At 38.9% G+C, this 24,462-nt stretch overlaps 1 protein-coding gene across 1 annotated transcript in view; it reads left to right on the forward strand.

Moving 5' to 3' along the window:
• mybpc2a (myosin binding protein Ca) overlaps positions 1 to 24,462 on the forward strand; it is a 61,463-nt gene that overhangs the window by 34,692 nt on the left and 2,309 nt on the right. Inside the window, exons 12-28 of the mRNA XM_059348085.1 lie at positions 2,635 to 2,759; positions 5,909 to 6,014; positions 9,143 to 9,312; positions 10,821 to 10,986; positions 11,432 to 11,538; positions 11,625 to 11,654; positions 13,093 to 13,232; positions 13,478 to 13,637; positions 15,400 to 15,504; positions 15,674 to 15,862; positions 16,002 to 16,136; positions 16,723 to 16,890; positions 17,292 to 17,380; positions 19,741 to 19,936; positions 20,937 to 21,076; positions 22,828 to 22,987; positions 24,235 to 24,371. Coding sequence (XP_059204068.1) covers positions 2,635 to 2,759; positions 5,909 to 6,014; positions 9,143 to 9,312; positions 10,821 to 10,986; positions 11,432 to 11,538; positions 11,625 to 11,654; positions 13,093 to 13,232; positions 13,478 to 13,637; positions 15,400 to 15,504; positions 15,674 to 15,862; positions 16,002 to 16,136; positions 16,723 to 16,890; positions 17,292 to 17,380; positions 19,741 to 19,936; positions 20,937 to 21,076; positions 22,828 to 22,987; positions 24,235 to 24,371 — 2,323 coding nt within the window. The remainder of the gene's footprint in view (positions 1 to 2,634; positions 2,760 to 5,908; positions 6,015 to 9,142; positions 9,313 to 10,820; positions 10,987 to 11,431; positions 11,539 to 11,624; positions 11,655 to 13,092; positions 13,233 to 13,477; positions 13,638 to 15,399; positions 15,505 to 15,673; positions 15,863 to 16,001; positions 16,137 to 16,722; positions 16,891 to 17,291; positions 17,381 to 19,740; positions 19,937 to 20,936; positions 21,077 to 22,827; positions 22,988 to 24,234; positions 24,372 to 24,462) is intronic.

Raw genomic sequence — 24,462 nt, forward strand, 5'->3', positions numbered from 1 at the left:
AAAGAAAAGTAAGAAAGAATTAAGACAGGGATAATACATGGTAGTTTAATAAGCATGTTATATTTTTCTCAAAGCTATTTAAACAAAATAGCACAATATTTTCAATTTAACCATCAGTTTAACAGTATAGGTGTATATAGTGTAAGTGTAGGACACACACACACAAAAAGAGAGCACCAGAGTCTCACAATGTCATAGGACTCACAGGGATGCTTACTGCAACTCAACACGGACCCAAAGTTTGTCTCCAGGTACTCTGACAACAGGCTCTACAGCAGTATAATAAGTATTAGATTAATGTATAGCTGATATTACGATCTCAATTTAAAAAAAAAAACCCACATCCTAATTAACCATGGTCCAAAAGGTCTCCACCACGGTTTATTCATAGCCTATTTAGTGCACATGCAACTCATTTTAACTATAGCAAATAAAAGCTTGAAGAACACAATTTTTTAATAGATAATAGATAATAGATAAATAAAACATTTATACATATGCACACCAAACTGGGCAGGGGACGATTTAAATAAACCCTTTTAGACCTAGCATAGAACAAGTCCGCCAGAGCAGATATTTACATTTTTTGGAGCATTTTTCATATGCTATACTATATCAATACATTACATTACATTATATACTATATTTTAATAATATATATATAGACTTGTGTCCATACTAATGAAATAAATTGCTTAAAAGTGAAAAAAAAACAACACAAAAATGAATATCTTTTTTTTACACATTTTTCTAAATACAGAAATACCATAGCTGTATCCCTCAAAAGTGTAAATGCAAAAAAAAAAACAGCATGCATCAAAATAACCTATTTACAATTGTTCGATTAAACCTTTCAGTGTGTAGGGAGTGTGTGGACTGTGCAGTGCTGTTGTGAAAGAGCAAGAGATAAAACGGGAGCGAAAGACTTATAAAGATTTGTTGTGTTGTTTGTACAGGATTTCAACAAACCCATTAGTGTCAGGAAACAGCGATGCATGCGTGATATATAGAGATAAATCATCCGGTTTTATCTGCAAAAATAATTATTGCTTATCTTATATGTTACCTGGTTGCAATTCTACCAGCATTTAAAAATGTGATCGCGAGCGCTCCCGACGGGGGTCGCGAACGCTTCCTTCGTACTTGAAGGGTTAAAGTGTTTCGGAAATAAACTAATCAACAACTCAAACAGGAGGGAATGGCTGCCCTGTTAGCTAACAGCTAAAGCTGACGTCATGGGTCCACTTTGCCAGTGTGGATTTTTCCATTAAATGTTTTTAACCATGAGAAACACATACACTGCGTGTGAGTGTGTGAAGTGGCTGTCACACGGCGAATAAGAGCCCCGCCATCACACTCTGGTGTAGTGGACCGACCGTTATGTTTCAGGGCTAGCTAGCTATGTCCTAAAGACAGCTAACCGCACGCAAAGTAAATGAACAGTCTCCTGCCCCAGGCTAAATGATTCCTCCTTTTGAAAACGTTGGGAAATGGATTTAAAATAGAGCTATGATTCGAGAGCTATGATTCAAATTAATAGAGGCATAGGTCTGCTAAGCTGTTAGCTATACTGTGAATTTGAGCCAAAGTTCTGCTGTTTTCAATAAACAGGCAACATGGACAACAATGTAATCAAATCAAAAACGTAAAACATGCTGTAAATATTACTTGTAAGCTAATATTTACACTCACCTTGCAAAAATATGATGTAATATCAGTCTCTGGTGGTTGTTCATCCACTTCTCTCTGCATCCACCAAACAAACAATGCGCGCACTTTGCAGGGAAATACGTCGCGTGATGACGCAAGACGCAAAACGTGCTTCACATCGTAAAGCGTGATGACGCACAAGTTTACAATGTTTATGCAGTAGTCAACTCAACGAGACTAAACTTGACTTATATTTTGTTAACATAGCATTGGCTTTTAATTGAGTCAACTTCCATGTGGTTGAGACGTTATCACCTGATTATTTTAAGTTAAAATCACTTTTTGCACAAATCTTTGTTGTATTGAAAAGGAAAAATTAGTTATGATAACAAACAAGCGATATTGGGTTTTACAGTGTTCAAATACAGTAAACGTGGGAAGGTCGCAACAACAACTTCAGTATACCGAGATATAAGAGAGCTTTCCCTGGCGCCAATGGACTTAATCAGTATTGTGTGTGAACTAATTTGAATGCAACAGGTTTTTATTTGTATTTAAAAGTCCCACATTACAGCTTTAATATTTTCATCATAAACTCTATGTTTTACATGCCTCATCTGTTGCTCAGCCCTACGTAGATAATTATTAGTAAAACAGTTGTATTTCCCATCACAACCTTCCCCTGCGTGTGATGATGGCATGACTGTAGTCCTTTGATGTCTGTCACCATGTTTGTACAGCAGCCCAAATGTGTGTGGGAGCATACTTGTGCTCTGAAGGTCTGCGCAGTAATGCGTGGACTTTTTTTGTCTCAGTCTATAACTGTGAGTCACTCCGTTGTCTCCAGGCTTCTCTTCATCTGATTGGGACCAGATTGACTGAAGCACTTATTCATTCTTCTCTCTTTCTTTCTTTGTCTCTCTCCCCTCGTTTGTTTTTTTACCCTCCTCGTATAATATCCCCCCATCCTCCCCGTGCGTCCAGGTATGTGTTTGAGAGCGTGGGCAACAAGCGGACACTCACTATCAACAGGTGCAACCTGTCTGATGACGCAGCGTACGAGTGCGTGGTCGGGGAGGAGAAGTGCTTCACGGAGGTTTTTGTCAAAGGTATATGAGTCACTGTCTTTGGAGGAATCCTTCTTTCAGCAGGGAGAGGTTTTTCTGCTCGGTTTAGCAAATGCTGTCATTTGAGCGTTGAGAGGCTTGACAGCTCTGTTCCCTTCTTGTGTCTGTGTTTGTCATCTGTTTATTTCAATGCCTTTATGCCACACAGTAGCACGCCGCTCTCTGTTGTCTGCTCACTCATTTTTAATGGGTACGTGTCGAGCCAAATTCTTATGTTTTGTTTATTGTCATGTATCACTGTTGTCCTGATGTACATACATATTAATGTGCTGTCATATTCATTAGAATTTGACTGATGTGTGAGCTTTTGAAGGTCACTTTGATACCTTACAATTGAAATATTAATATTTAGTTTTAATATTCAGTATATCTAAGTTTTATATTTTATACCAATATGTTCAAGTATTCAGTATTTCTTTAATTGTTAATAATAATAATAATAATAATAATAATAATAATAATAACATTTTTAAAAAAATTTCAATAGACAAGCATTATATTATATTATATTATATTATAGATGGTGTTTTCAGTCTAACTCTGGTGCTTATATCTCAGTGGTCTCCGCTGTGTCCTTTTGAGTGCGAGTATGAGAGGTTTTAATAGATGTAATTGGGTCTACTGCTTCTATATTAATCCCATGCTTTACTTTGTGTGCTCACTGCTGCCCATCCTGCTTTTACATTATCAGAGGCCATTCGAGAGGGTAAGCTCTTCCTCACAGACACTGCTCCCATGCAGCTGCAGTCCAGTGTGTGTGTCTATGTGTGTCTATGTGTGTGCATACATTTTTATGGACACAAGCACTCTTTGTGTCCATAAAAATATCCTTCATGTTCCTGTTTGCAAACATCTACATCAGTGCTTTTTGTTGCTGATTCATCTTGACGTTATTGATGGCAGTGGGGAATTCAGCAGATGACAACTAGTCAAAACTAGCAGTCACAGTACTTTAAAAATGACATAAAGTACTTAGGCAAAAGCTTTGGCTTCTGCTGTGTTGTGTTATGAAGTGTATGCCATCAAATCCAATACTCACAAAGCTCTAGATAGAGATTTGTGTAAAATTATGTTCTTTCACTAACTAGTACTTCATTTCTCACATTTAGTACCTTTACTTAAATAGTAAGTAGTTACTAAGTTAGTTCGTTTTTTTAATTACTTACTTACTTACTAAATCTTTATTCCAGCTCCTGGACGTTCAGACTGAATGAAGACCTCCGAGTCTGAAAAGTGAAGCCAATGGATCAGTATCTTAAACCTACTAGTAAACACCACTAGTTACAAAAAGAAGTCAGTTTGTATAGATGTCTATGAGAAAACAACCTTCCTTCTCACTTGATTTATTACCTCAGTAAACATTTCCCTTATGAGTCTATAGACTCAGTCATTAGTTGAAGATCTTCTTTAATGCAGCATAAGGTTTATTTGGTAAATTATGGTTTTATTTGGAGTTAAAGGACGATAAAGCAGGGTACACTTTAGGGTGTGGCTACCTTGTGTTCGGCACTGTGCGCATTTAAATAGCAATGAACTTGTTTTTGGATGTTTTCCATGTTCTTGTCTTTGAACTTTGACCCACAGTGAGTTTCATGAAAGTTAATTGTAACATGACGCCATGCGATTTTTGGGAGGGTTCTTGTACATTTTTCAAGTCAAAAATGTTTTGCATTTATTCCAACACTACATGAATGTAGCATAGATCACCTTGCTAAGAAAGCTACAGCTAACTTGCACTCCGCAGTTTCACCTTCTTGTCCAAATAATGTCACTCCAAAAAACCAAGATGGCAACAGCCAAAATGCCAATCTTGAGGCTTCAAAACAGTAGTTGTTTTGTTTGGTACACTCTACAACAGTATTGTTCAAACATAAAGCTAAAAGGATTTAACCTCACAGATTTTTTTGCACAGATTTTACCACCATCTCCTCCATATATTCCTGAGGAAGAAGTATTTCTCTCAGGCCTTACCCAGAAAAACGATCAAATTAAACTTCAAGCTCATTTCATCAAACTTTTGCGAGGCCCGCAGTCACATTGTCCATGTTTCTGCGGTGCTGCGACTGTGGTTCAGAGGGTTTTTTGGGCTCTCCAGCTGAGGTTGAAGAGAATTGAGACGTCCGGAGGGGGACCGGATGCTGACGATGACAAATAGCTGAGGCTAGCAGAGCATCAAGCATCACACCATGTGGTTACACAATGTGACTCCCACCACCTCAGGAGACTTGACGTACCTTCCACCTCTACAAGTCGGCTGTGTTTGGTGGCACTGAACATGATTTCAGGAGTATATTGAGCTAAAAAAGGGGCACGCACATGCTCTGTGTGTTGGTCTTTTGTACTTTTTCCAGAACACTTATATAGATGCCATCCATCCACAGAGGAGCAAAGAGTACAAAGAAACCTGAATTTGTTATTTTTTACTCAAACAACAGGGTTGTCAAGAAATAATATCAAGTATAGAGATCTGTAGCATCTAGGTCTGGATTAAATTAATATCACAGAATCATTTCAAATGGTTTTTTTTTCCTGATGAAATAATAAATTTGATATTCTAATTAATGTTGATGTTCAATAAATGACACCCCATTCACATCAGACAACTTTCTGCACATGTAAAACAAACACTTTGATATATAAATTGTTTAATTACAGATTGATTTGAATCACCTAGTGAACAGAATTTTTTACAGTCATTAATATACTAATGTTGTCATGATACAGTCCAACTGATAGACAATAAACACATGATTTCATTATCACATTTTAATGTTATACATTTCCACTTTATCATGCTTGATTTAAACTCTATGAACAACCTATACTTGAGTGGAAATCAAGACTTTACATGTGCTAGAATTTAGCCGAACTCCAGCCATATTTGTTGTTTTGTCGTGCCCTGTATAAAAAAGCCTTCTCACTCTGCTCAGACACTAATTCCTTCCAGCTCTGTTTATCCACCACACCGCTTTTATCCTCCGCTCATGTTTGTATTCCTCTGGCGATTTAGAAACATACAGTGTACAGAACAGCAAATGATTCATATACTGTAGTAGTACAGATTGTTAATGACTCAGTATCACTGTGCTGTTTCAAAATTTGACTCAAAGCTCTGCATATTTTTTCTTTAGAGCCTCCAATCACCATCACCAAGCATCTGGATGACGTTCACACTGTGGTGGGTGAGAAAGTAGAGTTTGAGGTGGAGGTGTCAGAGGAAGGAGCCAGTGTCAAATGGTGAGCCAGTATACCCATTCTTTCACTCTGATATGAATTAATTAAGAAATGCAATAGTCATTTAATCTCTGTGAGGTCAGATTATTACCTAGATTACAAATATCCCTCTATAATTACAGTTACTATATCCAACTAATACACAGGTGATGACCTGGTGATACTGTGTAGTAAAACAAGAAAGTTAAATATAAGCAATTATGAACAGTTTTGAATGATGCAATGTTATGCTACTATATTCTAGTGGCATAGTATGCAAGTAAAGAATAATAAATAATCTGCTTAATGTATTGAAAATGACGTGGGAAACTAAGATGGACTATTGAGGAGTGTGGTGGCCTTAGGAAAAAAAACCCAGCTGGTCCTGATGGAGCCAAACCTGCAGCCGGATGGAAGGTTTCTAAACAATAATAATAATAATAATAATAATACGTCTGATACATTAGTAAACATAGTACTTTTTTTAAAATCTGAAGGTCAATGTTTGCAAAAATAACGTAGTACAATGTCCATTGTAAGCACAAAGTATTTTCAGATGAGCTAACAAAAGCAACATTCACACAGTAAATACCAAATATTAAGCAGGCCCCCCATTACAACATTACAATAAAAATTAATTAATTCATCACTTCTTTTAGGTTATAGGTCTTTATCGTACTATGTGTTGGATACACCTGCATCTTATACAGGATTTACACTGACAAGCTACGATCACAAAAGCACAATATAAACACCTGTAGGTATCTTCTATCATACAGGATTTACATCAATACAGTTTTATGATTCAGATTCATTTTATCACACACAATGATCCATTCAAACTGCTCTGCTTGTAGCAAATAATAATATGTAACATAAATATCCTATCATACATGATTCCAATCATATTCTAGTATAGATATGCAAAGATAAATGTTTTTTTCCAAAAACATCTAATGTCAACTACTTCTCACGGTCTAAACACAACACCTTGGAGACAAGAATAAATTAATCAAAATAAAATAAGCCATAATGTGTGAATAAGAGAGTTTGCATCATATGCAGCAGCTGCTTGAGAATTTTATAAAATATCGTGGAAGTTTCCAGCTTTCATGTCACAGGATTTTTATAACTCACTAAGTCATGAAAAGCATAAACAACAGAGTTCAGTATTTTCTCTTCAGGCAGTCACGACACACTGGGAGCCTTGACCGCTGCGTTACCATAGATACCGCATTCCAACGGCTACCGCGAGATAGCAACAGTAGCTTGGAAAACATCGATACTTGGCACTAAATTGGCTAAATTTGTGGTTTGTCAGATCACAAATTAGACAAAAATTAGCTAGATAGCACAGCACATCCACTGCTATAAAAACCGCTGTCAAAAAACACTGTCCTACCTCATGTAACGGTCTTGTTTCTGCCGTTTCTCCTCGAAAACTTCTCTGACACACCAGCAAGGTCCACTTCAGACTGTATTCCCAGTATTGAAAAAGAATTTAAGCGTTTTTTGATTCATCCTTGTTCAGTTTTAATCCTCTCGGTATCAGAAACGAGCCCCCCCTTAGCTGTTTATGGTCCCTTAACCGTAAAAGTTTCAACACGCGGGCGTTCCCGGTGGCACACCTGGTAGAGCGCGTACCATAGAAGCATTGTCCTTGTAAGCGGGCAGCCCGGGTTCGAATCCGACTCGGAGCCCTTTTCCCGCATGTCTTCCCCTCTGTCTCCCCCTTCACTCTATCCTATCAATAAAGCCCAAAAAAAGGGCCAAAAAATATCTAAAAAAAAAAAAAAAAAGTTTCAACACGCAGCTAGCTGTCAAAAATCTCCCGGTCACCTGACCTCTCTACGTCATCATCATAGCAAGCAACCAATCAAATAAATTAACGCTGCAGTCATTGGTTCGTATTTAACATACACACTTAATTGGTTTGTTTGCTGCCATTTAAAAAAAATGTTGCGCAATTGAGAAGGCTAAATTATTTTTACACAGCATGAAAAAGAGAACAGATAATATAGAGAAAACAGAAACAAAAGCTCTAAGGCCTTTAAAGAAAATGTTTTGGGCCTCATGAAGAAACAATTTGTCTTATATTGTCTCTTAATTTCTTTTTAGAGAATAAAATAAAAGAACTCAAAATGCACCAAATGTTCTTAACTATCCAGATGTGCTTTAATGCGTGGTAATTTAATAAAAGAAGAACCAAAAAGCCTATAAAGATGAGGAGGCAGCAGCAGCAGCAACAGTTCAATGATTTATTGAGAAGTATTTTACAGGTGTAAGAGTAAAAAAGAACCAAAAACAAGGAAAGGAAGGAAGTCAAACAAGACATGACAAATAAGAGAAGTAACCTTTAAAATAAGACAGGAAACAATCAACATCAACATTCAAATCACAAAACATAAGACCATGACATAATGATAAATGTCACTTGATCCTCATTGGTTTATTAGGATAAGTAACGCCCCTTAACTCTATATCTGGATTAAAAATAAAAAAAACCCCAGCCAAAACATCTAATATTTATAATAAATAATAATGCAAATGTGATTATATGATATCCATGTGTATGTTTCTCAGATTTAAAACTTTTGTTACCTTCATTGCACCCACAGTGACTGTGTGCTCTTTATAATAGAAGAAAAGAAAACAATGAACTAAAAAATAAAAACAAATCATGAGTAAGAACAAAATTAAGAGGAAAATGTGTAAGTATATTGCTTCCTGCATGAGACCCAATGTTATCTGACAAATGTTCTGATAAAAAACTGTTCTCAGCAGGACTTTTAGTCACAAATGTACATATGGAAACAAAATTATATCAATATGATTGAAAACGTGCCAGTTTTTCTTATGAAAAATGACTTACTGTTTTTCTACATAAATTTCTGATCACTTCTTATTGCAACACTCCGTCAGAACTAGCTCTACAGTTGCTGTGAATGCAGCATCTCAAACCCAAAAGTGAATCTGAGGAGATGTTCACCTTCTGCACCGTTTTCAAAATGTGCCAGTGCCTTGCGATCCCTGCAGGCTCTAGCCATGTAGAACATTACAGACATGTCAATCAGCTCTTCCTCAGTTCTCTCTGTGTCACTGAAGCATATATATATGTGTGTGTGTGTGTGTGTGTGTGTTTGTCTCCTCAGGATGAAAGACGGAGTCGAGCTGAACAGAGACACGGCAGGTTCAAAGTACAGGTTTAAAAAAGATGGAAAGAGGCACATTTTGATCATAAATGAAGCCACTACAGACGATATCGGGATGTATTACGCGTTCACCAACGGCGGAGAGTCGAAGGCAGAACTGGAGGTTGAAGGTAAACTCAATGTAACACATGAGTTTTAGCTAACAGCAGCAGGAGCAGAAACTCACAGCTGCTTTAGGAAATTTGTTATTTCAGACATGGCTGTTCAATTAGGAATTTAAAGAAAACTTACACCTCGGCACATGTTGATGTTTTCCATCCTGACAAGCATGGAGAGCAATGAACGAGTCATTACTCATGTCATAATTAATGTTACTTCATTAAACCCTTGTATCTGGAGTTCATCACACTATTCGTCATGCTCATTTTCTCGTACATCTCCAAAACTGCTGGTTGGGTCCCGTCTCAGCCCTCAGACATCAGACGGTCTCAGATGCTGCAGACCTGCAAGTAGAGTCTCCTAAATTGATTAGAGTGTGAGAAAATATGTGTCCGTCCTCCTCAGTGAACTACAGTCATAGTTTAAATGCACCAGGTGATCAATATGAACAGTGCTGCAGCCTAGATTGCTGAATAGTCTGAATGAATGATGGAGGAAGACTTCATTATCAGCATGTTCTCCCGTCAAAAACGTTAATATAGGTCGTGTGTACAGGCAGCGAAAAAAACGAGCTACGTCTCCATATTTCACTGTCCCCTGTAATGCGTCAGCTGCCATCTTGCTGACACAGTAGTGACACACGACCTCTTCTGCCGTTTATGTCGTTTATGTTGTTGAGTGAAATGTCTATGGCTGTACTGGATGTCTTTTTTTTTTTTTTTTTTTTTTTTTTACAGTCAAAGCTTCCATTAAGGTTTTTCAGTGAAACAGTGCAGTGATTAAATTAGTTAGTATTTTTCTTATTAAATCAACTTTCTTTGATGAATATAACTTTTCAGTTTGATCAAGTCACCTGTAGGCAGTAATATTAAATCATCAACTGGAACTGTGCAGAAATACTGACTGAATGAATGGACATGCAAAAAAAACAAAACATTTTAATGCTTTTTGTATGAATTAAAAAGATAAAACATGATAGTAAGTAAGATTTAGAGCAAAATGAAGGGATCATTTTTTTTACCAGCATACTGACGATCACCAGTGCCCCCCATCCACAAATGGGAAAAAGTAGCCTTTGAAATATCTTTATTTATATTTCATTATATTCATTGCATAAAAAACCTGTTGCATCACATAACAATTCATTATAAACCTATGTGACTAAATAGTGAACTTTCTACTTGCAGGAATTTTGTGCAAAACTAGCAATTTGTATAAAAATCTGCACAGATTATTCCCTTAGGATATTGTATAAGTATCAGATGATTTTTCTTCATAATCTTCAGAACAAAATTCAGTGTTTTTGCTTTAAACAAGAGCCCTGGGTCTGCATTTTATTTAGCCAGTGATATCAGGAAGATGACCAACAGAAGATTTTGTTTTAAGAAAGGGAAATAAAGGTTTTCTCAATTCCAGCATCATAACATGACTGCAAAGCATTTCTAAACTGACACTGGTCACAACAGAATGAACTGTATGTATATACTAACATGTCCGTGTGTCGGTGTCTCTGCTTTAGAGAAAGAGCTGGAGGTTCTGCAGAGCATCGCTGACCTGACGGTGAAGGCTGCAGAGCAGGCCGTGTTCAAGTGTGAAGTGTCTGATGAGAAAGTGACGGGGAAATGGTTCAAGGACGGCGTTGAGGTCCAGCCCAGTGACCGCATCAAAATGTCACACATTGGAAGGTATTATATCAGACTGCTGAGGGTTCATGTTTGAATGTCAAAAAAAAGCTGTTGTTTGGAGCTCACACACACACACACACACACAGTCTCACAATAAGCAGTGTCTGCCACATGGCTTGGCAAACTAATACCAAAGGGGTTTCTTAGTTATTTGACCCATTTTTGGGTAGGCTGCAATCTGTAAAGCTCTAGCTTCCAAACACACACACACACACACACACACACACCCCGAGGGTCCGGGGTTTCTCTCAGTAATCCCTCCATCAGAGCCACCGATGGCAGGAGACACGCCAAGCCAGCAGCGGTCACACAAGGTGAAAGCCGTTTAGTTTCTCACTCTGCCATATTGCCTCATGGAGCATGTTGCCAGGGCAACTGTCTTATGCATAATTGCGGGTCACAACGAGTGTTGTCTCCTTGGTAACATTTGGCAACATGTCCCCAGGACCCACAAGCTAACGATTGATGACGTGAAGCCTTCGGACGCTGGAGATTACAGCTTTGTCCCCGACGGCTACGCATTTTCTCTCTCTGCTAAACTCAACTTCCTGGGTGAGAACGACACAGAAAACTTAATTTGAAGCATCTATGAGATAAATATGTTTCAATAAGACTAATTTATATATTTTACCCCACAGAAATCAAGATTGACTATGTTCCCAGACAAGGTACGTTTTGATCTGTCAGGCTCTAGTTATGACGTTAAAAATTTCACCTTATGACCTGGAGATTTAGTTGAAAGATCATGTGAGTGTAATGTGTATGAAAGTCATAGGTCCTTTAGGTTTGTGCTGCTTTTTTCCTTGTGTGTGTTTGCTTATTTTTATTATTATTATTTAATTTTATCCCTTTATTGTATTGTTATATATTTTTTGTTATTGCTGAGAATGTAAATGCAAGTTGTTATTAAATATTCTTTGTAATAAAAAAATCAATAACAATCTACTGAATATATAAAACAATTCACATTATAACAATAAGTTACCATAATAACTTGAAAAATCCTGTTATAACAAACCTTTTTACGTTACAACGTAACATTAATCCATATTTTCTCCTTCTGTTGTGGCATCATATACTTCTGTACCAACGTGATGGGGGTTACTTTTCTTTTTTCTTTTTACTCCCTGCTTCATGTGCTTCACCCTGCTAACCAGGCTCAGGAAAAGTTATTTTTAAAAACGAGTTTTAAATAACAACGCTGCAGTATTCAGAGTAACGGCCTGTGAGCACTATGTGTCTTTAACAAAGCAGAAAAGTGCTGGTGCAGGAAACAAGCACCTGAGAAATTGCTCACAGGTGCTCACAGGCTCACACGCAAACAGTAGCTTAAGGTAGTCTGCAATTTATGTTGTGGTAGATTAAAGTATTTTGTTTCAATTACAAACTTCAAGATGTTTTAAAGACCAACTTAACAAGAGATTTTCACTATTTAAACTCCTCAAAAGCTCTGATGTGCTGCATCTCTCTAAAAACATAAAGACAAAATATTGAAATGAAGTGCATGAAGGACACAACACAAAAAAACTCCAAACAAAATAAAATGGACCAAATTGAAAATACTGACTACAAGCAAAGAATGTCATGTTCTATAAGCTTTGACCCTCTGAAAGGTATGTTTTCTTGAAGAGGTCGCCAAAAATACCCAATTTCTGAAAACTAAACTGTAAAAACAGCCATAATTGTCAAAATTTGAACTTTCCGAAAGTCCTTGAATGATTCATTGGTTACAAAAGTTTCTGTGAGAAAAAGTAACCAAACTGAAGCTTAAAGTTTGGATTTTCCTGTCAATGTCACTTTATCATACGCATCTCATTTATAACGTTTCCAAATATAAAGCGTTAAGAATAACTAGATCCTGTTAGAAACAATAAATTCTGCTCCTCAGCAACAATTTAAAGAATTGATATGACATGACTATTCGCTGAAAATCTGTTTACACAGAGAAGAGAGGACAGGAGAGGAGAGTTGTTAAAATGAAAGTAGTTCAATATGTACAGCATGTGGAGACCCAATTTTTTCCTCCAATGTTCAGAGCTTTAAAGCCAGAATAACCATATTGGTGTCCTCCTTTAAAACTCTCTCCCCTCTCTCTCACAATGAAAGACCCTCCCAAAATCCACCTGGACACCAGCAGCAGCGGCAACAAGAACTTCATCACCGTAGTGGCTGGAAACAAACTTCGCCTTGACGTTGAGATCACAGGAGAGCCGGCGCCCACTGTGGTCTGGATGAAAGGAGACGAGGTGAGGAAGAATAGAGAGGACTCTCACCATTCACCTCATACACACTCAAACACACGTCAGATACTCTCCACCTTTGTGCGTCAGTCAGAGTACTCAGCCGTTAGTCACTGAGCAGCACAAAGGAAGAATAAAACATGAACGAGAGTGGGAAGGTTGAATCACCTGTCACTGTGGCAGCTGCGCCGCCACCATGCGACACCATTCTCTTCAACAGTCTGCTTTGTTCTCTCCGGACTGTGTGGTAGGTGGTGTCTGAGGGCGAGGGAAGAGTCCGCGTGGAGACCAGGAAGACCCTGAGCAGCTTTGTAATTGAGGGGGCGGAGAAGAGCGATGAGGGCCGCTACTCCATCACCGTGACTAACCCTGCTGGAGAGGACCATGTTGATCTCAATGTCAAGGTCGTGGGTCAGTGGCTTTATCTCACTTTAACCTCTTTCAACTCTTTTTCCTTTCTTTTGTTGTTCCTATTCTATTTCTCTGGCTGAGGTGCAGGTGCAGGGCCTCGTGTTGAACCGAGATTAATAATAGTGAGTAAATACTGACATTAAATGAGTGAAAAATGACACTGTTCATGCCTATATTTAGTGCTCCCCTCAACCAAAGACATTCTTAGTCCACTAACACAATTGATTAGATTGATAAATATGTAAAACACAGTTTCTCCAAAGAGAGTCATGCAGAAGCACCACTTTAAATATTGTCTTAACTATAGATGTGCTCATAAGTTTCTAGGAAATAAGTTGTGAAGAAACCAAATAGAATCTCTAATCGGGTCAACCAATCGACTAACAGTGCAGTGGTTCATATGATATCTTACAAACAAGTCAGGCAAATCTTTTTGTGCCGTATCCTACTTATAGCAATATGAGCTATCACTGCGCCTCTTGCAGTGAAGAACCAGTTTAGGGAATGAAACTACTTAGTTAGGTTTAGGATAGATCATGGTTTTGGCTGAAATAACTGGCTTATGACTCACATTTAGGGTTAGACATTTCTGTATCTTGCCATGGACTAAACCTTTCCTCCATTTTACAGGTAGCTTTCTAACTGTTTGGGTTTTCCAGATAGGACAGCTGGCCTTCAAGGCTGATCTGCTGCATTCATCTCGTTCTATCTGTGTTCTGTGCATAGTTCATAGAACTAGTTCATGCATATTCAATGACTGATTAGAAGTACATATAGTTTAGTGTCCATATAAGGTAATATTTGACAAACCTGAGCCCCTAACATTTGCATAATCTAAGAAGATATCGAGTCATTTATAAAAACAACTTCCAACTTAAAACATCTGGAGTCTCCTCAGTCATTTGTGTGTGAAGTCAAGCATCTGCAATTTCCAGGTTATATATTTATTATATTGCATTACTTTTCAAGTCCATACCCGCGTTGTTTTTTAAAATTAATTTCAATAATAAAAAAGACTTTCAGACCCTTCAAACATGAGTTAGATGTTCTGCCAAAATCTGCTTCCATGTTTGTAAAAGTTAGGTAATGCTGCTCAGAAGAGAGAATGAAATCATATCAGAATGAATTTGACACCAGTAAACACAGACAGGATGTTAACTGTGAAGGGATTCAAACTAGTTTCAAGGATCTACTCAGATTTAGTACACTACAATGGATAGAAGACTGGAATGATTTTAAAAACACATTTTACATTCAACTAAATAACTAACTAGCTAACTAACTTTAATTATACAAAACCATGTAATATTTATACCATCATTTTGTCACCAAATATGCAGAAAAAATATTCACTCTGATGAAATTCAAGTCCAGTCTAAACCATAGTGAAACGAATAGTAACCAATGACTCAAATGTTGTTAACACATATTAAAATATCTTAAACATGACACCATATTTAAATAAAGCATTATTATTTACACCTATACTACAACTGTAACAGTATTGAAAACATGTAAATTATATGTTGTAAGTGTCGGGGAAGGAATCATTTTAAACCACTACAGATATCTGAGTATAATATTAGGTTACTCAAATTATGTAACATATTCTAATTTTTTTTCATTCACTTTTGGAATTCTTAAAAAATGGTCTTGCTGAGCTTACGGTACTGATTAAAAAGCCTCTCTTCTGTGATACTCGCACCTTCTCTCGTTTCATCTTTCCTCTCTTTCCATATCCAACTGTAACCTGCCTCTCCAGATGTCCCTAACCCTCCAGAGAATGTCAAGTGCACATCAGTTGGCGAGGACTGTGGCACGATCACATGGGACGCTCCTACGTTTGACGGCGGCGTTCCCGTTAAAGGTACCCCTGAAACACAGAGCAGCTAATGTTCACATCTGATGTCTGCCTCCCTGGAGGAAACAGCAGTTTAGAATCCACTCTGTTTATCACACTGCAATGTTTTTCAACTGTTTTCTGAAGAACACAGATTTTTAATGACTTCACCGTATGTTGATGTGGCTTCCTCCAGGGTACCTGATGGAGAGGAAGAAGGTTGGCTCCGCCAGATGGACCAAGCTCAACTTTGATGTTTATGAGTCCACCACGTATGAGGCTAAGAAGATGATTGAGGGTGTACTTTATGAAATGAGAGTGTTTGCAGTCAACGGCATAGGCATCTCTCAGCCCAGTGGAAACTCAAAGCCCTTCATGCCCATTGGTGCGTTGCCATTTATCATTAGTAGAATGGTTAATTAACAAAGGCTTCTCACACAATGCCCATTTTGAGGCAGCTTAACCTACCTCCCATCCCATTTACACCGGGTATTAACGTATTAATTAGCTCCTGTGTCTCTCAGCCCCCACCAGCGAGCCCACTCGTCTCATGGTGGATGATGTGACAGACACTACCTGTGCACTCAAGTGGCGTCCTCCAGAGAGGCTCGGAGCAGGCGGCATCGACGGCTACATCATTGAGTACTGCATAGAAGGAAGTAAGTACATGCTACATGCTTGGTCCTTTATACGAAGGCATTAGAGTTAAATAGCTTAGCAAACATAACTTAGCACAATAAGCAGCTCTGTCAAGTCTCTGCATTTAAAGAGTTTGCAGCGTGGTGTCTCTTTTTTATGATAATAATAATACATTTTTTTGGCCCATTTCTTAACACTCAAGGACAAATTGCAATATACAGTTGAAACAAGCAATTAAAATGAATATAAATGAAATGCAACAAAAACAAGCCATCCAACCCTATCGAATGGCAAAGTAATAAAATTGGAAAATAAATTTACTGCCATATAATATATCCACCATACACTGTATAAAAGAAGAAATGGACAAGTGAAAAAAAGTGAAAAGTGAAGCCAATGCAGCAGAGCCTTAAACCTGCATTCTTTCTAATGGCCAGCAGGGGGCAACTCCACTGGTTGCAGAAAAGAAGTCAGATTGTACAGAAATCTATCAGAAAATTAACCTACTAGCTAGTTTCAAGTGTTCCACAATGCAGCATGATGTTCATTTAGTAAATCGTGATCGTAATCGTGGCTCCCCTCTTCTTCCTCTGACTCCTTCCTCAGGTGATAAGTGGGTGCGAGCTAATGAGGAACTGGTGGAAAAGACCCAGTACAGGGTGAAGGGTCTCCCAGTGGGAGAGAAGATGCTGTTCAGAGTGGTGGCTGTCAACATCGCCGGGCGCAGCCCCCCTGCCACTCTCGGCCAGGCCGTCACCATCAGAGAGATCATGGGTCAGAGAAGTTTGCCTCCTGTCTTTTTTTTTTTTTTTAAACAGAAATTCAGCCCAGAGGTCCTATTTTAAACAGAACCACACTGCTTTTATTGTAAGACATAATAAAGCTTTAACAGAAACCGAGCCAGTAACCACGTTCAGCCAGAAAACAACAAAATTTAATTATGGAGCTTTCCACTGGGTCTTATCTGTTATAACATTACTGTAAACCTCATGGATTATTTCTTAACCACATACCACATCCAAGAAGGAATAATTCCACTGTGTATTTTCATATCTCACTAATACATACATAAAAGATGTACAGCTTGTACATCTTCCATATGTACAGTCCCCCACATCACCCACTCAAATTCTACTTATCGTTTCCTTTTCCGTCCTCATGTGTCCACCCCCAAGAGAATCCAAAGATCCGGCTGCCTCGCAATCTGAGGACCAAACTCATCACGCTTGTGGGCGAGAAGGTGAACCTGGTCATCCCCTTCCAGGTAGGTCTGGCGACCTCTAGCTCTTCTAGTTTAAGTTTAGAGTATTTTCACTTGATTTCCAATAACCAGTTCCACCAAGAATCAACAAACACAAGGTGCTTAAATATTATTTAGTTTCTTCCACATTGACCTTTTCTTAACGGCTATTTCAGACTCTGAAGTATCTAAAACCAACTCTTAACTTTGGTTTATTTGAAGAGTGGAGAAAGAAAAAAGGCAGCAGAGTTTGTACAGAAACCTAAAAAGCCTCTATGATCCACATAAAATGGGTCATTGCAGAGGGGGTTTCGAGTAAACTCTGGAGTGCTTTATTTGAAGTAAAAACTCAAATGGACCAAGAAGACAGAGAAGAGATATTGACGGAGGCATGTGTTTGTTTTGTGTTGAGTGCTATTTTCTCCCAAGCACTAGGCGGTGTGTTGTTCAGGTGATTTAAGTTATTATCCACAGGTGATGCTGATTGTAAATTGGAGAAACATTATGTGTTGTTGTTTTTACTTTAGGATTAAATTAATTGGAAGTGACAGATATTATTACTGGTGAGAAAATAAAGTAATTATAATGTAAAATATTGTTAAAGAGTGTACAATTCCACAGTTTAGTTCAACTAACAGCCAGTAGCAGCTAAAATGTAGAACATAATCACTACAGAAAATGTATTGAAACAGCCTCAATTTGAATTTATGGTTGCCCATGTTTGTAGACTGGCATTGCCAATATTATTTGAAAATGCAAGTTAGTCTGGAACCTCATTTTCAGGTTGTGTTATCAGCAGTTGTAGACCAAAATGCCTCTGGCTGCAAGGGGATAGGTCTCAAACCACTCAGAGCAATAAAACATGTGATGCAGCACTGAATAATGTACAAAAAGTAAATGAACTAATGTGTGCAGAGATGAGCTGTGATGGTGCAGCATCAATATGTCTGTGAACAAGTGTTGCTATTTAAAAATGAAAGTTGTTATTAGTTAATCTAAAATGCAAACATGTCCATGAGAGCGAACAACTGAGAAATAACAACAGTCACTGGGTTTTTACAGTGCACCATCTTTCTGGGGCTGTAGTAAATTAACCTTTTACTGAATCTTGTCAATGCAGCAAACACTTATTAAAACTTTAAATACAGTTGTTTCTTCTACATGTGGTGTAGTGGTTAGCACTCTTGCCTCACAGCAAGAGGGTCGCCGGTTCGACTCCGTCCTGCAGCTCTTCTGTGTGGAGTTTGCATGTTCTCCCCGTGTCAGCGTGGGTTCTCATCGGGTACTCCGGCTTCCCCCCACAGTCCAAAAACATGCACTTAGGTTTAATTTGGTAACTCTAACTTGTGTGAATGACAGTGTGACTGTCTGTCTCTATGTGTCATGGCGATCTTTCCAGGGTGTACCCCTCCTCTCGCCCAATGTCAGCTGGGATCGGATCCAACCCTCCAGCAAGAATTAATGTTTCTTCTCCTTTTTTGGGGATAATATGCCATCCAGGTCATTTAATAGTGACACCATAGTGTGTTCAACTAAATATTTATACATTGTCTTAAACGGTTGTATCTGGCCTGACAAGGGCTTGGTCGGAGGACTAGAGGCACCTGTGGGAGCAAATGAAAGTCTACCATGTCTGTATAACATGTCCAAATGTGCTTTGTTCGTATGCTTTGGATTGGTTGGATAGGGGAGATTTCCTCATGTCTGCAGTCTGATAGAGCACTTTTTCTTCCTGTGATATGCAAATGAGATGTGTGCACTCTGCAGCAGGAGAGAGAGCCAGAGCTCAAAGGGCACACAGAGCATTACAGCATTTGACAGCACCCTGCAAGTGATGGTACTGGTAAAAAGGAACCGACCATGAGTAGCAAAGGGGAAGCCATTGTTATAAATAAAAATAGACAAGAAGAAAGGGAGCCATGGCTCTGCTTGCTTTTGAAGAAACAGATGAAAAGCCTGTTCTGAGACAGAGGACGTGGCTACACGATGTTCTCCTGGGAGAAAAGAGCACCCACTGCTCTGTCATCTTATCCAAGAGCTGGACTGAGTCTGTTCCAGCTGCTGTTCTCACACTGAAGGAATATGTGGTGGAACTAAAGCTGAGACATGTTTACCTGGAATAGGATGCCCCAAAATATTTCACAGTGCAAACATGATAGAAATGTTCTACCTGTCGCAAATGATTAAAAAAGGAATACATTCAAGAAAGTGTTCTCTGAGATTGACTTGCACGGTGCCTTGATGATCGCAAGCCAGCTGACAGTTACAAACTTATTGCACCAAGTTAGTCTGTTATTTCACAGATTCTTTTTTTTTCTCCTTGGAATATTTCTTGCAATACTTTATTTTGATATTTTGACTCCCTTTCATTACTCTGTCTGCAGGGTAAACCTCGCCCTATCGTGACTTGGTACAAAGATGGTGTTCTGCTTGAGGACAAATCGGTGGGAATCCGTACCAGTGAAGTGGACACCATCATCTTCATCCGCTCAGCAGAGAGAGTCCACTCCGGAAAGTACACGCTGTCCGTTCAGATTGAGAACGTGTCGGACAGCGCTGACATATACATCCAGGTTGTAGGTCAGTCCCATCAACACCTCTCAGCTCCACTCCTGTTGCGTGCTCTCTCATTTAGATTAGAACACCGTGTGTGCTTCATACTTCACAAGGTGCAAGATTAATAACCTGTTTGGAAGTGGATGATGGCTTGAGCCCAAATCTGTGACATGTCAAGAGATTTTTCAAAATTTGATGATAATTCCTAATTTCATACTCGCAGGGATCTGTGCCTCAAAGTACCAAATCATCAAAGCTCTGATTCCTCTCCCTCGTCTAATCCTGGCTCCTGCACTGCCACTGTGGCCGCCAGCTCATTCCTCATCTTACAGCTCGTCTCCCCGGGTCAGGGTGCCGGGTGGATTATTTGGCGGGGCTCCGCTGGGATTATTCGCATGTAGACTGGGATTAGGTTTGGATTTTGAGGGCTACTCTGTCACTTCCTCTGCTGAGAAGGTTGAGCTAATGAGAGGCTGCAGCTCCTCTGATCAGCCCCCCCACTCAGCTGATCTGTCACCGTACTGTTTCGGCAGGAGACAGAACAGGAAGGATTAACGGCGCTGCTCACTTTTTGTACTGTACTCCACAGAGGAGAGCGCACGGAGCAAGATTAATGACAAATACATTACTATGTTGTACAGTATTTCTGTACTGCGCTGTGTATAGTGCGGGCCACACAGAAAGATCGATGATAAACACACTGCGTTCTTCTCCTTTGTAATCCAGGCAGGCAAAGCGTAATATTTCTCAGTTTGTCACTTCTGTGCCAACACAGTTTTTCCAGTAATGTATGCATCTCCACCTTCCCTTGAACCTTTGTTTTTTGCTCGGCTAATCTGTCAATCTTTGCCAAATTTCCACCGCTGCGATAGTTGATTTCTTTCTCTCTGTGGAACCAGTTAATCCATCTATCACCTCTCTCTCTCTCTTTACCTCTAACACGTCTACCTAGGCAGGGAAGGGAGTTAGTTATCTCAACCAGCTATACGACAAAATCCTCCAACTCTATCTCTGTCTCCACCAGAAAAGCCCGGTCCTCCCATCGCTGTGACTGTCACAGACGTCTGGGGCTTCAATGCTGCACTGGAGTGGAAGCCCCCCAAAGATGACGGCAACTGTGAGATTATCGGCTACGCTATTCAGAAGGCTGACATGAAGACTAAGGTACGCATGGCGGGAGCAGAGTGTGTAGAGAGGTTTCAGGGATATAAGATACTGGCAGCCATATTGAAGGTCTGCAACTCTTGAGCAACAATGGCTATGAACAGTTAATAGTGTTGGTAAATTAATTTTAGGTTAAGATCTGCTTGATTAGCAGTGAATGATTACAAGGGCTGTCTCTAAAAAATTAAGTTGGAACAAATCTGAAACAAAATTTGTTTGAATGATTTTGATGCAATCTATGAAGTTTAATCCAAAATAAATAACATTATGTACAAGCGGATTTTAGTGTAAGGCAGTTTCATTTCACATTGCTCTGTTCTCGATTTTCCCGTCATTGCTGCCTCTTCATCAGTGGTGGAATGTAACTAAGTAGATTTAATCAAGTACTGTACTTAAGTAAGATTTTGAGATACTTGTACTTTACTTGAGTATTTCCATTTTACGTAACTTTATACTTCTACTTCACTACATTTTGACAAATATTGTACTTTTTCCTCCACTACATTTAGCTGCCAGCTTTAATTACTTTTGACATGAAAATCTGGATAAATTTAAAGTGATAATATGTTTTTTGTAATTAAACTTCATAACAGTATATTAAGTAATTACATGACCGCTACCTTGATGAAAATAAAATGCTGCTTACATGAATGCATCAATACACATAATCTAAAAACAATCTGAGTGGGGTCATTCTGCATAATGAATACTTTTTGATGCTGATACTTTTGTACTTTTACTTCAGTAAGTTTTGGATGCAGGACTGTTACTTGTAGTGGAGTCATTTCACAGTGTGGTAGTAGTACTTTTACTTAAGTAAATGCTTTGGTGTCATTCTACTAAATTACAGAGGGAACATTGTCAAAAAAAGGGTTGGTTCAAGTTTAATTTGCAATCTGTAACTTTACACAATCACACTAGAATGTGCAGAAAGTGTTGATTTTGCAGCTGATTGTTTTAGTATGCAGTGAAGACAAATGGTTGTTCCACCTGTTTTTGTGTTCCGTGGCACAGATTTGTTGTATATGAGTGGAAAGCAAAACAAGACTTGTTAACAGAAGTCACTTCCAAGATTGCTATGTTCCAACATCCATCCAGTGAAGCTCCATGATGAGTCTATACACAGCTAATCTTAATGAGCAGAGCAGGGCAAGAGTCTTGTGGCAGGATTTTGGTTTCTCTTTTAGTATGAGTAGTATTGAACAATCATGTCTGAGTGGACTTTGGTTGCATGACAGTAATTGGGGAGAGAAGTGAAACACGTAGGCCAGAATGTAATTTCGGAAGGCATCTGCTACATTTTGATAACGATTTAGCTTTTATAAAAATGTATCTGTATTCATAAACAGTTATCTGTTTATCGAGAATAACCAAAATGTTGTTCTGGACCCAAAACAGCTATTTAAAGTATATACGTTGCTAACTAGACTGTGAAAAACAACTGGTACACAGAAGAAGAATATTGGCCGTAACCCACAAAAGTTGAATCATCGTCGGACCGATAGCCGATGGGCTCAGAGAATGAGGCTGCTAGGAGATTTGTCACATAAGTCCAAAGCCTCACTGTACCGTCATGGTCATAATGTTGTGTGAATCGACAGAAAGGTGGACCACGAGAACATGGATGCTGGGATTGGAGATTCTTCAGCTTATATAGATCTCAACCTCGGCGATAAGCTTCTTTGAACCTCTGCTTCTCCTCTCTCTCTCTCTCTCTCTCTCTCTCTCTGTCTCTCTCTCTCACACATCAGGAATGGTTCACGGTATATGAGCACAACCGCAGGCCCAGCTGCACTGTGTCTGACCTGGTCATGGGGAACGAGTATTCCTTTCGAGTGTTCAGCGAAAACATCTGTGGCCTCAGTGACGAGGCTGGCATCAGCAAGAACACCGCCATCGTTACCAAAACAGGTAATGTAATCCCTGCAGAGCAGCGCACTCTGTAACATGATAGCACTGCTATAGATGCCAAGGAACATCTAATGCATGCTGAGCTGCAGGCCACACTCTATTCAGTTAAAACATAAAGTGAGCATCAGGGTATACAATGAGCACAATGCAAAACACATGCAAAAATTACTAAAAATAAGCATAGAACACAATAATGACAGTCAAAGCATTGACTTTTGGCTGTAATTAATTACTAGAACATAATTAAGAGGAAATTTAATTCACACTGATTATGTTAAACAGAAATATTCTTTGACAGAGTGTTAAATAACATTTAATACTGGCCGTGGATTATGAAAGCAACTAGGCTGGGAAATTAACACCTGCCACCAGCCAAATGCTGCTACTGTTGTTGTGTTGTTGCTTCTGCTTACTCTACCAGAGAACCTGGCAGCCAACCAGCCAATCTCTTTTGTGTTCCAAGTGCTGATTTGGCCTATAAAATTGTGAGGACTGTTGATTATGGTGCCCACCTGACATCGTGATGAAACAAAAGTCAGTTTCCTGTCTCGATAATTCAAATGGTATTCTACAAATTGAAACAGTTTACCAGTTTAGCAGCATGTGGTTTCAGATATGAAAGGCAAAACAATCCCGAAGCAGCTGAAAGACACAACAGTTGGTCACTAATGAAGCATTTTAGTCAAGTTTTTACACAAACCTGGAACAGATCTGACTTTAAAAGTGGGACACAAACCAGACAAATTGCTTTGCACGGGTTAAAGTGGGACATCAATACATGTCACACGTCAGGATTTATTCACCAAAAATGTTTTTGGTTGTTTGGAGTTTATTAGGATGGTGCCTGAGGCTGTTTCAGGTGTCCTTATGTATCCACTGATCGGGGAAAATCAGTACACAAAACATAATCGTTTTCTCAAAAACACACATTTACAAGATAGTAAGTGTGAACACGAAACATGAAATATCACAACCATCTTTCAGGATATTCACTTGCAGAAATGCTGTTTAATTTCAAACCACTAATGGGTAAAATAGTTGAATAACCATTTTTTGTACTAGGGAACAAATTCTGTATTTTTACATACAAACCAGAAACGGCCTCAGACGCCTCCCAGATGACGACAAGATAACTGAAAGTGCTTGTGACCTGTCTTAGTTATAATGGACCTGAAGCTCACATTGGTCTGCACCATTTTTCAATGTTAGAAAAAAAATATCACATGTAACACGCTCCACCTGTCCAGGTCTGGCCTTTAGAGCTCCACCCTTCAAAGAGAAGGATGTGACCAGCTCCCCCAAGTTCACAGCACCCCTGGTGGACAGAAGTGTGGTTGCAGGTTACAGCGCAGCCATCAGCTGTGCTGTCCGTGGCTCCCCCAAGGTATTTACACCTTAACAGTACACAATGTTATGGCAGTGAAACTATTTCTTTTTAAATTATTATTATTATTATTATTATTATTAATAAGCTT

The sequence above is a fragment of the Centropristis striata genome, chromosome 13, assembly GCF_030273125.1.
Source record: "Centropristis striata isolate RG_2023a ecotype Rhode Island chromosome 13, C.striata_1.0, whole genome shotgun sequence".
NCBI lineage: Eukaryota > Metazoa > Chordata > Actinopteri > Perciformes > Serranidae > Centropristis > Centropristis striata.